General features: G+C 54.7%; 1 protein-coding gene across 1 annotated transcript in view; it reads left to right on the plus strand.

Annotated features, from left to right (window-relative positions):
- ACSF3 (acyl-CoA synthetase family member 3) overlaps positions 1-14724 on the plus strand; it is a 52698-nt gene that overhangs the window by 21946 nt on the left and 16028 nt on the right. Inside the window, exon 7 of the mRNA XM_041400442.1 lies at positions 11322-11448. Within this exon, the coding sequence (XP_041256376.1) occupies positions 11322-11448 (127 nt within the window). The remainder of the gene's footprint in view (positions 1-11321; positions 11449-14724) is intronic.

The following is a 14724-nucleotide window of genomic DNA, read 5'->3' on the forward strand; positions in this document are numbered from 1 at the left end:
GGAAATGGCTTCTCATCCAGCCACCTACAGGCTGAGGGTTTGAAAGGGCTGTGGCAGAGACACTGCTGGTGTAAGCGCTGCTGAGAGGCTCAAGAAAATCTTTTTTTGTCTAAATTATCTGGTGGCAGGTGGAGGAGCCAGCAGGACCACAGGCAGCCCCGTGGGTGGGCTGTGCTCAGGTTGTGTTTTGTGTTCCGATGCTGTAAGAGCTGGATCCGCTCCAGACTTGTAAAACAGCCCAGGGGACAGCTGAGAGGGACCACGGATTGTGGCTTTTATTAAAAAAAAACCTCTTTGCTGCTCTTTACTCTGTGTCACTGCTGTGGCGTGGCCGAGCAGTGGGCAAAGCAGGAGGCTCCCCATGTCCTGTTCTTGTCACTTCCTGGGTGTGTGTTGTATTTCACAGGTTTGTCCTCTGATCCCAGAGTTTGCTCTTGGCCTTTTTTTTTCCACTTGTGTGGAACAGAGACATGAAATATAACGTGTCCCTTTTAATAATGATCCTATAATGCTTTTTACCCCTCAGGGATCCCTGGGCGCTTTACAAATTAGGTCTCAGACACGAGAATCCCCAAAGTGCAGCTCCTTCCAGGATGAAATGTGGATGTTGTTCTACTGAATTATGAGAGGAAAAAATATGGAATGTTATTTTTTCTGCACAGTACTCTTTCCCCTTCTCATTGCACTGAGTGACCAGAGAGGGGGAGCCTAGATGATCTGTGTCTGATGCTAGAAGCCCACCACCTCCTCAGGGCTTCACAGAGCTGGGATTCACATAACTCTCCTCTTTCCTCTGGCTTCAGGCTGCTTGGGTTTATTTTGGGGGCAGAGGAATTGCCCTTTTTCCTGGTGATTTCTCACCTGCACCCTGCAGCCCCCAGTGCGGTCCATACCCAGAGCTCACAATTCTTCCAGGAGCTCCCACCAGCGCTGGCCTTGGCTCCCTGCCCCTTGCTGATGGTTCACTTTCCGTCAGGCTCTCCCTGGGGACCTTTTGAATGTTCTGGTGAATTCTCAAGTCATCAGCCTGGGAGGGTGTGGGGAGGTGGTAATTTGCCTCTGGGCATTGGCTCATGGGTTGGTCCCTCTCTGAAGAGCTGTCCCCATCTCACCCACCGTTCCTCTTGTCCCAGCTTAACTGGGAGTTTCTTCAGGCTGAAGGGAGAGCAGTGGTCCCATCTGTTCAGGCCACCCCAGGAGACAGTGGCTGGCTGGGTACCTCCAGGACATCCACAACATTTCCAGGAGCAGAGCAGAGCCAGCTGCCTCTGTCCCTGGGACTGTCACAAGGTGGGAAAAACAGTCCCTGCTCCCAGCGTGTGTTGGCACAGATGGATGCGTGGAGATGCCAGGAGTTTGGGGTTTATGTGCCCTGGGCACGGAGTGTGACTTTCCCTAGCGTGACCAGGTGGCAGCCATGGTGACAACACCTCTGCTGCCAGGGATGCTGGAATTCCTGTGCCTCACACCTGCGGTCCCAGGCAGAGCCTCACCTGCTCAGTGCCTGCCCCAGCCGTTGCTGCTGGCACTGTGTGCATCATGCTTGGTTAATAATTCATGTCAGGAGAGACAACGTCAGTGGAATTTATTTAAAACGAGGCGGATCTGACAGTCCGAGTGCTCATCACGCTCCAGCAGTCCGGGAAAGGCCCAGCTTTGTTAAAATCAGCTCCTCCACGGCTGAGGGGCTGGCCCAGGGATGGGAAGAACCCGCTGGTGTCACCCTGCCTGTGCCACCAGATAACCCCGTGGCCTTTCCTTTGCCTCCTGTGAGAAGGATGAACAAATCCTTCCTCGCCTCCCTCCCAGGAGGGCTCTGAGCCTTATAGTGGTTGAGGGCTGGAGGAGACTGAGGGGAGACCTCAGGGGTCTTCAGTGTCCTCGTGAGGGGCAGCAGAGGGGCAGGTACCAATCTCTTCCCTCTGGTGACCAGGGACGGGACCCAGGGAAGGGCTGGAGCTGTGCCAGGGCAGGTTTAGGTGGATATCAGGAAAGGTTCTTCCCCCATCGGGTGCTGGCACTGCCCAGGTTCCCCAGGGAATGGCACAGCCCCAGAGCTCCAGGAGAGGTTGGACAGTGCTCTCAGGAATGCTCAGGATGGGATTGCTGGGGTCTCTGTGCAGGGCCAGGGGTTGGATCCATGATCCTTGTGGGTCCCTTCCAGCTCAGGATATTCCGTGATTCCATGATTCAAGCCCCGTGGGGCTGAGGCAGGGGGACGCTGAGCAGCCTGGCAGGAGTTGGGCTCTGAGCCATCTCTCCTCCCCGGGCTCCTGCGAGCAGGTGATGTCTGTGCCGGGGCTGGGGCACCGTCAGGGCAATCTGCGGGGCGTTCACAGCTCGGCTGTGCCCGCAGAGCCCTCCCGAGGGCGGGCAGAGAGCGCTGCCCTTGCCAAGGGAGCCGTGCGGAGCCTCGCAGGGCCAGCGCCTTCCCCGCCCGCCTGGGGCTGCGTTCCTGCCTCCTGCCCCCAGCTCAGCCGGCGCTCTCCGAGCTGTTCCTTCCCCACTAACACCGTCTCTCGCCCTTTGGACATGTGCGATCCAAACAGGAGAGACGGCAGAGGAGGAGGAGGAGGAGGAGGCAGCCTGTGGATGGCAGGAGCAGGGAGCTGGGGAGTGTTTCTGCTCTGCCATCCGGTAACTGCCTGAGCTTGCAGCAGGGGACCACTGTAATTTGCAAAGCTGGTTCCTGGCACACCCTGAAGATCAATAATCTACTTAGCTGAAAGTTTGCTGGATCTCTGTTCTGCCCTGCATTTTCTCCCACCCTTGATTGGAGCGCTGGTTTCCTTTCCTTCAGTCCTTCAGTCTCCTCTCAGGAGCCCTGTGCTCCGTTCATCCCGTTTGCTCAGGATTTCAGTCCGTCCTGTGCTGCTTCCTCTGGGTGTTGTGCACCCTGTGCTGCTCTCCGGGGCTGACACAGAGCCGTGTGGGCTGGGCCAGACTGCCCGGGCTGCCCCAGGGCTACTGACACCCCCACGGGGCTCTGCAGCCTGACCCATCCCCTGGCTGCTCCAGCCTGACCCATCCCCTCACTGCTCCATCCTGACCCATCCTCTCACTGCTCCAGCCTGACCCAGCCCCTCACTGCTCCATCCTGACCCATCCCCTGGCTGCTCCATCCTGACCCATCCCCTCACTGCTCCATCCTGGCCCATCCTCTCACTGCTCCATCCTGACCCATCCTCTCACTGCTCCAGCCTGACCCATCCCCTCACTGCTCCATCCTGACCCATCCCCTGGCTGCTCCATCCTGACCCATCCCCTCACTGCTCCATCCTGCCCCATCCTCTCACTGCTCCAGCCTGACCCAGCCCCTCACTGCTCCATCCTGACCCATCCCCTCACTGCTCCATCCTGACCCATCCTCTCACTGCTCCATCCTGACCCATCCCCTCTCTGCTCCATCCTGACCCATCCCCTGGCTGCTCCATCCTGGCCCATCCTCTCACTGCTCCATCCTGACCCATCCCCTCTCTGCTCCATCCTGACCCATCCCTTGGCTGCTCTGGCTGCTCCAGCTGGAGGTGTGCAGCAGCCTGGGGACACCTGTGACAAGCCAGCGAGGGCAGGAGGTGACAGTGCCATCAGTCACAGCCCCGACTGTCCCCCCACCTCCTGCCTGTGCAGAGCTATCCCCTGGAGAGATGCTGCTCTGGGAGCCTGGGAGAAGGGCTTCTCCTCCAGCATCACTGGGAGCAGAGGTGTGGAAGTGGGTGTGAGGGACAGCACGGCTTTGCCTGCCCTGATTCATCCCACATCCTGCTCCTGGAGCTAGTGGCATCCAGAGCAGCTCCTCAGCTTCCCACCTTCCTTGGGCAGCTGCCTGCTGAGCCCATCTGACCCTTCAGGCTCAGTATTCCTTACCCACAGCCAGGGGTGCTTCTTCCCATGGGGTGTTTTCCCCTGAATTTTTGGCAGCTCTCCCTGTGGCTGTGGTGCCCAGGAAAGGGTTACAGCTCTCCAGCTCTGAACATTTCAGTTTGCTTTGTTCAGTGCAATGCATATTTCATACGCTCAGCTTCCCAGCTGGCAGAGGCCTGGAAACCCTGCAAGCTGTCGGGTATTGTCTCTCTCCTTCTCCACTTGTTTGTTTGTTGGGTTTTTTGGGTTGTCATTTTTGTTGGATTTCTCTTTTTTTTTTTTTTTTTTTTTTCTCCTTTTTCATCTTTCCCAAATTGCTCTCTCTCACCAAAGCCCAGCCCTGGTGCTGACAATGGGGAGCTATCAATAGCTAAATGGCTTCACAGCTGCAGCCGAGGCAGGGCTGCAGCCAGGGCTTTTATGGCGAGCAATTTCCTCGTGCCGAGGCTGCGAGGGAGCGTGGGGACGGATGGCTGGCAGGAGCTGGCAGCAGGAGGACGCTGTGCCACGGGCTTCCCCCCCTTCCAAAGGCTGTAATTATCTCGTTTATCCATATGCAAGCTGTCGTCCTGGACGGGAACCGGCTCGGCTGTGGCCGTCCCTCCCGAAAGCCACCAGCGTCTCTGTCCCCTCCTCCCCGTGCCCCCCGTGTCTGTGCCATCTGCTCACAGCTTGCTGCTGCTTGCCAGCGCCTCGGCGGGGCTGGGGGCAGCTGCCTGTGTCACCCGTGGTTGTGACTGCAGCTCTTGGCCGTTGATGTCCCCGTGGAGGGGACCAGGAGCGGCTCCACCTCGCTCCTGTTCATCCCGGATCTCTCCAGAGCCCGTGGGGTGGTGCCCACTGAGCTGCCAGGGTTGTCTTGGAGGACTGGGCACCCTGTGGCTGGCGTGGGTCTGGGTGCTTGGGTATCCCTGTGGGATTCTCCTCACCCATCCAGCTATCCCAGAGCAGTTGGTGAGGCTGTGGCTGGCTCTTCTGCAGAGGCCAGAGATGGGCATGTGCCCGCTGTGCCTGGCATTGCTGAGAATGGCCAGGTGTGGACAGGATGTGATCGCCTGGCCTGGGCAATCCTGTCTCTGGCTGTCCCAGAGGAACAGCTAAAGCAACACTTGGATTGTTCCTTTCCTATCCCGTGCAGACCTCAGCCTAGACCTGTTCATTCCTTGTCCTCAGTGCTCCTGCACTTCCAGAGGAGCTCTCCTCCAGTTTTTCACTGGTTTTCTTGTCCCTGCTCCATCCCATCCTCATGTGTTGGTACCTGGATGGTGAACTTTACCTCCAGCATCCCCATTCCATCTCCCACGAGGAGATTTCCCTCAGCTCCATTGTCTCTCCATCAGGCAGTGTGGGGAATGTGTTGTTGAAGGCAGTCTGGATTAGATCTGCAGCTTTTCTTCTCTCTGCAACCCCAACCCTCAGGATTTCTGGCACAATCCACCTTTGATAAAAACACTCTGCATTTATTCCCATTTTCCATTTGCCTCAGCTCCTTCCAAAGCCCTCTCAGTGCTGGACACTGCACTTGTGTGTGTTCCAGTTATCTTTTTATACTTTTTTTTGCTGTATTTCTCTCATCTCCTCAGGATCCTGTTTTGTGTCCTGACCAAGTAATTCAAGAGTCTCCACTTTGTTGCCCAGGCTGCTTTTGTTCCTGTATAAACATTTTAGCTGCTTCTCATTGATCACATGCTGTTCCTTACTCAACTCAGGCATTGATTCCATTCTCAGATGTATTTATATCTCCTTCCTTCTTTCTGCTCTTTTTCTGGTTTGGTTGTTTTTTGTTTTTTGGTTTGTTTTTTTTTTTTAAATTTGTGGCCATAGCTCTTTTATTTCTTCCTGGTAGTAAAAGTAGAGACAGAGGTTGCAGTAGCATCATGTCCCCTTGTTTCTCAGCTGAAAACTCTTCTCATCACAGGGACAGCCTCGATTCCAGGAGAGTATTTCCTTGCACATGGAAGTTGAATCCATCTGTCAAGAGTAACCCTCTTTCCACAAGAGTCCTTTGAGCTCACCTTTGTCACAGCACCCTCAGAATCTCTTTGCTGTTGTTTTGTTCTTCCACAGCATCCCAGACTGGTTTGAGTTGGAGGATGAAGCTTATCTCATTCATGGGCAGGGACACCTTCCACTGGAATACTCCTGTTTGTAGCTGAGGGAAGGTTTGGGGTGTTTGTGGAAGAGCCCTGGACGTGCTGTGGAGGTGCTGGAGCTGAGGCTGAAGGAGGAGGAGCTGTCTCAGTCCCGGGGCTCTTGCAGCCAGGGGAGCAGGGATGGCTCAGCACAGGGAGCAGTTGGAGGCTGTGGGCAGTGTTTGTGCAGCCACAGCTCATCACAGCCCCCAGACTGCACTGTTAGGGGAGGCTGAAGGACACCAACCCAAAAGTGGGCCACTAATGGAGTCCTTGCCTGGTCCTCTGCCTGCCCCCAGCCCAGAATCAGCTGAGGGCACTTGGGGAACCTTCCCTCAGGGAGGAGAGCAGGGGGAGTGGGAAGATGTGCTGACATCTCACCTCGTTTGTTATCCCAGGGAGCCTGCAACCGACAGGGATGAGAACAGCAGCGTGGAGAGCTGCTGGCATCTCTGCAACAGTGTCACACATTTAATTTATGGTGTTAATACACATCAAGAAGTTCTGTGTCCATGGAACAACTGTGGGGAGGGCTGACCTTTCCCAGACTTGGCTTGTTTTCTATCCTGCTTTTGGGATCATCTGGAGCTGATCAGGCTGGTAACCTAAAAAAATCAGTATTGCCTAAAAATATAGACAATCACTTTTGTTTTCAGTGGAGCAACATTTGCTGTAAGTAGAGGGTTGGGTTGTTTGAAAATAAGTTTCAGTGTTCCAGCTCCACTGTGCACCAGCCTTGCTTTTAAATTTATAACTCTCCAAAATGAAAAGTAAATGGATTGTGTTATTCCCAGCCCTTTTATAAAAGTTAACATTGCAAAAACAGATGTGAAATGTGGCCTCGCAGATTACAGCCTGAGCTTGGGGTTTTTAGGTTGGGGTTTTATTTTTTCCTTACTCTCTCTGTGCTGTGTCCCTGAGGAGCAGAAATCTGCCTTTTTCCAGCAGGAGGAAAATTGTTCTGTGTCTAAATTGCCTCCTGCCAGGCTTGTGTGGATGCTGCAGGACACGGAGCTCCAAGGAACGATAACGCCTTTACAAAACCAGGCAACTTAGCAGGGAATTTTTAATTAGGAATGTGCAGGAAGGTTCAGATTGCCTGGGAATTTGGTAGTGCTCTAACACACCTCCCAGTCCTAGGCCATCCATTCCAGTGTGGCCCTGGGAGATGGTGATTAAAGGCACTGGCAAGCAGGTTATTATCTCCAGCTTCCTTCAGGAGCCAGGTGAGCACATCCTCACCTCCCACACCAGGCCTGGCTGTGATGTGATCTGGAAAAGCAGAGTCTGGGCCAGCCTGGAGCTGCCCTGCTCTCTGCAGCTCAGCAGGGGCTGAGCTGTTGGATGCTGTGTTCAGCCTGGAGAAAAGGAGGCTCAGGGGTGCCCTCCTGGCTCTGCACAGCTCCTGCCAGGAGGGGACAGGCTCTGGTCCAGGGAACAGGGACAGGAGCAAAGGGAACGGCCTCAGGCTGGACCAGGGCAGGCTCAGCTTGGACAGCAGCAGGAATTTTGTAATGGAAAACCTTGTTCATTGTTCATTCACTGCCCAAGGAGGTTTGGAGTCCCCATCCCTGCAGGTGTCCAAGGAACACCTGGAGGTGGCACTCAGTGCTGGGGACAAGGTGGGGATTGGGCACAGCTTGGGCTCAATGATCCTGAAGCTCTTTTCCAACCTGAGTGATCCTGGGATTCTGGGACAAGGGTCTGGGTCACCAAAGCCTTGAAGGGGTGATTGAGGGGACAGGGAGGTGTCGTGGCAGTTAAGGTCCAGCAGAGGAGTGGGGAGCCTGACTTGGGCTGCAGGACAGAGCTGGATCAGTCCTTCAGGCTTTGTTGTGTCATTTCCTGTGCTCTGGTATGTTAAAAAAAGCCCAACACCAGGAAAAAGTGACTTCTCTGGCAGAAGAGGTAAAAGGGCTCTGTCACTTCCATAAACCTCACATACATAAATTATTGTCTTCTATTAGTCACTTAAGGGCTCAGTTGCTTAATTATTTTGATCACAGTAATCATTTATTTACAAGGTGGGGAAAAATGCCAAGCACTTCCAAGCCGAGCAGCACAGCAGGGAGGAGGCAGGGCTGCAGAAGCATTTCTTTCCTCCCCACAAGTCAAAATGCTTTTGCTTCATGGAGTTACAAGGTCCCTTTTGAGGTCCCTGCTGAGAGATGATGCTCTGATCCACAGCCTTTGGTGCTCCCCCAGGAAAGAGGTTCAGCAAAACCAACTTCAGGTCCCTGTGCAGGAGAAGGATCCAGGGAGAACTCAGAGCCCCTTCCAGAGCCTAAAGGGGCTCCAGGAGAGTTGGAAAGGGACTGGGGACAAGGCATGGAGGGACAGGACACAGGGAATGGCTTTAAACTGAAAAGAGGTAGGCTTAGATGGGATATCAGGGAGAAATCCTTCTCTGTGAGGGTGAGGAGGCCTTGGCACAGGTGCCCAGAGAAGCTGTGGCTGCCCCTGGATCCCTGGAAATGTCCAAGGCTAGGCTGATGGGGATTGGAGCAGCCTGGGACAGTGGAAGGTGTCCCTGCCATGGCACTGGATAAACTTTGAAGTCCTTCCAACCCAGACACTCCCATGAGTCTATGAGTGTTTGGGGAATGAAGGGGGAAGGAGGCATCTGGTAGAGTTTAAGTGGATCTCTCTAAAACCTGTTTGCAGCCTGAAGGTATTTGGGTTTTCTCCTCAAAGTCTGTCTTCCTCCCAATCCCCAGCCCAAGAACACGCTCTCACCTCCTCAAACCTCACCTTGCAGCTTCCCCTCTGTGTCTCCCACATGTTTCTGCTTAGGAATCCACCGTGCCTTCCCTGCTTCCCAGAGAAGGACACGCAGCTCTGAGCCTTCCCTAATTCCATGAGAGCCCATCAGAAGCTCCGTGCTGCAGCTCCCGGCGGAGCGCGGGGCAGAGACCGCAGGAAACAAACGGCCACTTTGAACAAACCCCAGGGCTCCGTGCCAGGCAGGGATTCCCAGCTCTTTACAAACCACCCTCCTAATAAAGAGGTAAAATGGGAACGGGGAGAGGGGAAATATGCATTTTCTAATCACCCAGATTTAGGCCTTCAAAGGATTTATTACAACCTTTTATTCCCATGCGTGGAAAATGGAATCTTATCTCGTGAGCCGGCTGGTCCAGCTCCACTGGGTTTAGAGCAGGGAGCTCTCTAACAACCTTCAGGGCCACGCTGTGCCTGGGTGTTAAACTTGCTGGAATGCATTAAAATATGGCCCTGGGAGAGGGGGAGGTCCGTGCACTCAGCAACGTGATGCCTCCAGCAGCTGCTCGTGCCATCGAGCCGTGCGGGAACAACAGGAGCCACCAGGATTGGAGCGAGAAAGGGAACAACCAGCCCAGCTGTGTGCTGCCATCCCTGCTCCCAGAGCCCTCCAGCCTGGTGTACCTGGGACTGCAGAGGGATCAGGCACGAGGGGTTGGGGGAGATCAGTGCCACGAACCTCGAATTTTAATTGCTGCGGTGGGGTCGGTGTGTGCCCCTGTGCCGCGCTGGGGAGCGGTGCCGGTGACACTCCGGGTGCAGCAAGCAAAATCCTATTAAGATAGCGTCACGGCCTCTCTGTTTTACTGTTTGCAAGCCAGCCATAACATCATTAAATTACACAACAGGGAGGTGCCTGCTGCCAAGGGGCTCTGCTCGAGATAAGATGTGGGTTGAGCCGCTGCCAAAATTTGAGTTGATATGACAGGAAATTTGGAGCGGGTTCAAGGCTTGATTCACACCAGACATGGCACTGTGCAGGTAAATCAGGGCAGGATTGATCCCTGGGGCTGTGCAGGTAACTGGCACCGTGGAATCCTGGGCAGGAGGGGTTTGTAGCAGACAGATTTACAGCTCTTCTTGTGTTCAGGGCTGACAAGAAGAAGCCAGAGCCTGGCAGGGTGTGCAGGTGAAGTTCAGGGAACTGTTTGCAGGTTCTTTGCTCTGCCGTCCCCTCCCCAGCCTGTTTGGGGAGTGGGAAGGAGCCTGAACACCAGGACATTGCTCAGGGAAGCTGCTTGTTTTGTAATGCCACAGCTGGAACAGCAGGAAAAGGAGTCAGAAGAAAGAGCTGCATCATAAAACTCCACACAGCCTGTAAGAACCCTGAAATAAGCCTTGCTGGTCCCTCTGTGTCACACACCATGTCCCTGCCACTCTTGTCCATGGGGGCTTTGTGCCTCTTGTGCCCTTCATGCCCGCTGTGCCCTTTTTTGTGCCTCTTTGTCCTCTTTTTTGGATCCTTTGTGCCCTTTGCTGCTGGAGGTGTGGAGTTTTGCTCAAGGCCCTCCAGACCTCAGGTTTCTCTCATGGATTGTCTGGACTTCAGCTCCATCTTTCAGATCTGTGGGGAGAACTCACCCAGCACCATCCCCACCTTGCCATCACTCAGCAAAATTCCTCATTGGCATTAAGGATTTTTCTTTCCTGCAGCATCTTCCAGGCAGGGAATTGATTCCCAACCAGGGCTCTGGAAGCCTGGGCTGTGTGTGCAGAGATCCCCTTGTCACCCCATCCTCCAGGACAGGACATCAGGAAGGAAATACTTTAGAATGATGCCTTGGAAGCAGTTTTCTAAGCGTTTTCCATTAGGGAAGCTTTGTTTCCATCAGAGGCTGCAGAGAGCCTGCCCTGCCCTGGGACTGCCTGGCGCTCCAGCTCTGCTATTACAGCTTTCCCTCGTGGCTCTGTTTCTGGCACTGCTGATTTTTGGGGTCCCAGATGGATCCTGGCCATTGCAGCAGCTCAAGTACCAAGTGACTGGGAAAGTGGCTTGGAATTCCTGTTACTGAGCTGTTCTGCATGGAGCAGTGTGTCCAGGCACATCCCACAGCACCCTTCCATCCCAGCAGTGGCTTTGCACATCTTGGCTGTGGATTTCAACTGACAGAATGGGTTTAGATGGCACATATTGGGAAGGAATTCCTGGCTGTGGGGGTGGGGAGGCCCTGGCACAGGGTGCCCAGAGAAGCTGAGGCTGCCCCTGGATCCCTGGAAGGGCTCAGAAAGGACCATCCCTTTCCCAAGAGCATTTCCTGCACGTCTGCATGTGTGCCCTCTCTCCCAAGCAGCTGCAAGTTCCAGGAGGCAATCCTTGTTCTCATATAACACAGGTGCTTATTCCCAGTGCTTTGGAACATCAAAAACACCTGGATGAGCCCTTCCACCTGAGGAGAGAGGTCCTGCAGGAGGGCAGGGTGTGCTGGAGCTTGGCCAGGGCTGGAAGAGCCCGTGGTGCGGCTCCGGCGCGTCCCCCTGCACGCTGCCTGCCGTGCTGCTGGGGACAGGGGACAGGGAGCTGCACTCACTGTGTGCCTGTCCTAGGTGACCCCGGGCCTGGAGGGACAGGAGGGGGAGCTGCTGGTGAAGGGCCCCTCGGTGTTCCGTGAGTACTGGAACAGACCCAAGGAGACGGCGGATGCCTTCACGGCCGACGGATGGTTCCGGACAGGTACGGGAACAACTGCCCCAGCAGCTGGCACAGGGACAGGGACAGCAGCTCTGGGAGGGTAACAAGGCAGGAACTGTGCACAGGGACAGGGACAGCAGCTCTGGGTGGGTGCACGGGACTGGAGCTGTGCACAGGGACAGGGAAGCAGCTCTGGGAGGGTGCACGGGGCTGGAGCTGGGGCTGGCAGCTGGGAGTGCAGGCTGGATGTGCTTCCAGGAAGGGGCTTTGCCTGTGCTGGCCATGGTGAGTCACCAAGGGATGGGGGGTGTTTGGGCTCCTTTGCTCCTAAGCATTAAATATCACTGCTTAATGTTTTCCTGGGAATTCAGCTTTGCAGACAGGTGGGACTTGTCTCAATTTACACAGGGACTGTGTCACAGAATCATTAGCTACCAACTAGAACCCCCTGAGAGGAGGGTGAGGCCAGCTGGGGGTTGGGCTCTACTTCCAGGCTAGCAGTGATTTGAGGAAATAGCCTCAAGCTGTGCCAGGGGAGGCTCAGGTTGGAATCAGGAGGAAGTTCATAATGGAAAGGGTTGTTCACTGGCAGGAGCTGCCCAGGGAGGTGCTGGAGTCCCCATCCCCGGAGGTGTCCAAGAAAGGCCTGGATGTGGCACTCAATGCTCTGGGATGGGTGACAAGGTGGGGATCAGGACTTGATGACCTTGGAGGTCTTTTCCAACCTCAGTGATTCTGGGATTCTCTGATTCCATGATACCCACAGCTCTGATTTCCCCAGTCCCCTCTTTCCTGCGTGTTAGCAGTACTGTGGTGGCAGGAGTCAGGCTGGATTTCTGATGCCTTCTGTGTAACCTGATTTATTGATGGTTCCTGAAGAAGCTGTGATTTATTCTAATTGTTCTCCCGAAGCAGAGCTCACTCTGCCAGCAGTGTCACCATGAGTCCCCAAGCCAGGCGGGCACCCCGGGCTGGGACCAGAGCATCACCAGCCCTCACGTGGGGTGCAGGGCAATCAGCATTAAAAATTTTTTTAGTCAACACTCCTGATGAATATTTCAGCTGCAAAGGAATAGCGTGCATTAATTATTGCAAAGAGATGTCTTTAGGAGAAAATGATTTTGAAATTCAGTTTAATTTCATTGTAATGCGCCGCAAACAGGAAGGGAGTATGTGTGTTTAATTGGCTCTCGGGGGTAAGGCCGGGAAGATGGCATGCCTTTGTCACAGGCCATTAGTGATACAGACTGCATAATGAGGGACTACAATCAGCTCACAGCTGCCGGCTCCTACGGGGAGAGAATGATATTAAATAGAAATCAGTATAAATTAAACTTAACCCTTTCGCCAACCGAGCAAAGCTCAGAGCTGGAAACGAGGGAGGGGAGCAGTGACAGGAGTGGGGGGTTCAGGGTGGGTCAGGGGGTGTTTGGACAAGCCCCCCAGCAGCCAGGTGACCTCCCTGATGTCCCCCTTCCCTCGGGCAGGAGGCTTGAGCTCCCTTCCCCATCCCTACCCCCACTCTGCCTTCCTTCCCTTCCTTCCCTCTCCTGCCTCCTGCTCCATCTCTCGTGGATGTCAGGTCAGTGGGACTGGGTTTTTCCCAAGCCTCATTTATCCAGCAGTGCCAGGAGCCATCCCATGGCCCCGTCCTCACCCTGCCTGGCCCAGCCTCATCAGCAGCCTCTGGAGATCACTCAGAGGTGGCAAATGTCCTGTGGTGGTAAAAAACCCTTGAGGGAATGAAAGGGGTTGTGTCCTGTCGCAGGGATTGGATCTGGAGGGTGAATTTTCCCCATTAAGCACAAATTGGTTACTCTGGAGCCAAAACCGTACTGGCAGGATCCAACAGAGGTGAATCCAGGCTGTGATTCCCTGTACCTGCCACTTCCAGCTCATCCAGGTGAGTGTTTTAGAGGTGAGGCAGAATGCCAGCACATGGTGTCCCCAGAACCCCAGCCATGGCTTTCCTGACTCTGTGCCAGCATTCTGCTCGCTGCTGACCCTTGTGGTATCCCCACCAGTGACCTGCAGGCTGCAGGTGGTGGCCAAGTCCCTCAGGGCTGGGGTTTCACAGAATTATGGAGTGGTTTGGATGGGAAGAGACCTTTAAGCTCATCCTGTCCCATGAACAAGAACACCATCCACTGGACCAGGTTGCTCCAAGCCCTGCCCAAAAAAAGGGGGAAAAAACCCAGTGACTTTGATGAATTCAAGATCATGGCTCTTCTGAGAAACCTCTGAACTCCTGGTGGTGCAGAGGGGATGTGCTGTTGCTCCCACCCTCTTTATTCCCTGGGATTTGTGCTGCTGTCTGCCGATCCCTCCATCTCTCATTTCCATCCCAGTGAATTTGATTATTTTTATTGTATTAACGCTGTTGACAGAGCTGCTTAGATCAAAGTCCCCTCCAGCCATTTCCAGGGAGACTGCTGGGTTTCCACCTGCTGTCATACATCCAAGTGGCACCGAGCCCTCGGCGGCCGAGCCGAGCCCAAAGGAAAAACGCCCGTGGGCATCTGGCTCCTGTCCCTGCTGAGCCTGCCCAGCTGTGCCAGCCCTGCCAGGTGAGAGGCAGCCTCCAAACCCTCACGTGCTGCTGAGAGCGAGGAGAGGGAAGGAAGGCATTTTTTAGGATGAGGCCCTGGCACAGGGTGCCCAGAGAAGCTGTGGCTGCCCCTGGAAGTGTCCAATGCAAGGTTTTGGAGCAGCCTGGGACAGTGAAAGGTGTCCCTGCCCGTGGCAGGGGGTGGCACCGGTCCCTTCCAACCCAAACAGTTCCATGATCCTGTGAGCAAAATTTAAGGGACCATTAAAATTAAAATTAAAGGGACCATTTAAGGTCCCTTCCAACCCCAACCATTCCATGATCCTGTGAGCAAAATCAAACCTTGGGAACTAGAGGGAAGCAGCAGAGAAACAGCAGCTTCTGTGGTCGTCCTGATGTCCATCCATGCATCCATCCATCCATCCATCTATCCATCCATCCATCCATCCATCCATCCATCCAGCCCCCCCAGCCTTGCCATGCCCACACGGGCCAGGCCCTGGCACTGCCAGGCTGTGTTATCCCTGCCCAGGAGGCAGTAGGTGCTTTTGGAAGCACGAGGAGGGCTTGGGGGTGTGGTGGGTGCCCCCCATGGTGCCCAGCACTGCCCCTTGCCCACATCTCCCTGCCTGGCCAGGGGTTTCTGCAGAGGAATCTTCCAATCCAGCCGTGCTCCCTGGGCAGGCACACGGCCCAAGAGCAGCCTGCTCCCTGAGGGAAGGGCAGCTTCCAGTCACATTTGCCCATAGATCCAGAAAATTAGAATCTGG

This window comes from Onychostruthus taczanowskii, unplaced genomic scaffold (genome assembly GCF_017590055.1).
Source record: "Onychostruthus taczanowskii isolate IOZ18803 unplaced genomic scaffold, ASM1759005v1 scaffold18, whole genome shotgun sequence".
Taxonomy (NCBI): domain Eukaryota; kingdom Metazoa; phylum Chordata; class Aves; order Passeriformes; family Passeridae; genus Onychostruthus; species Onychostruthus taczanowskii.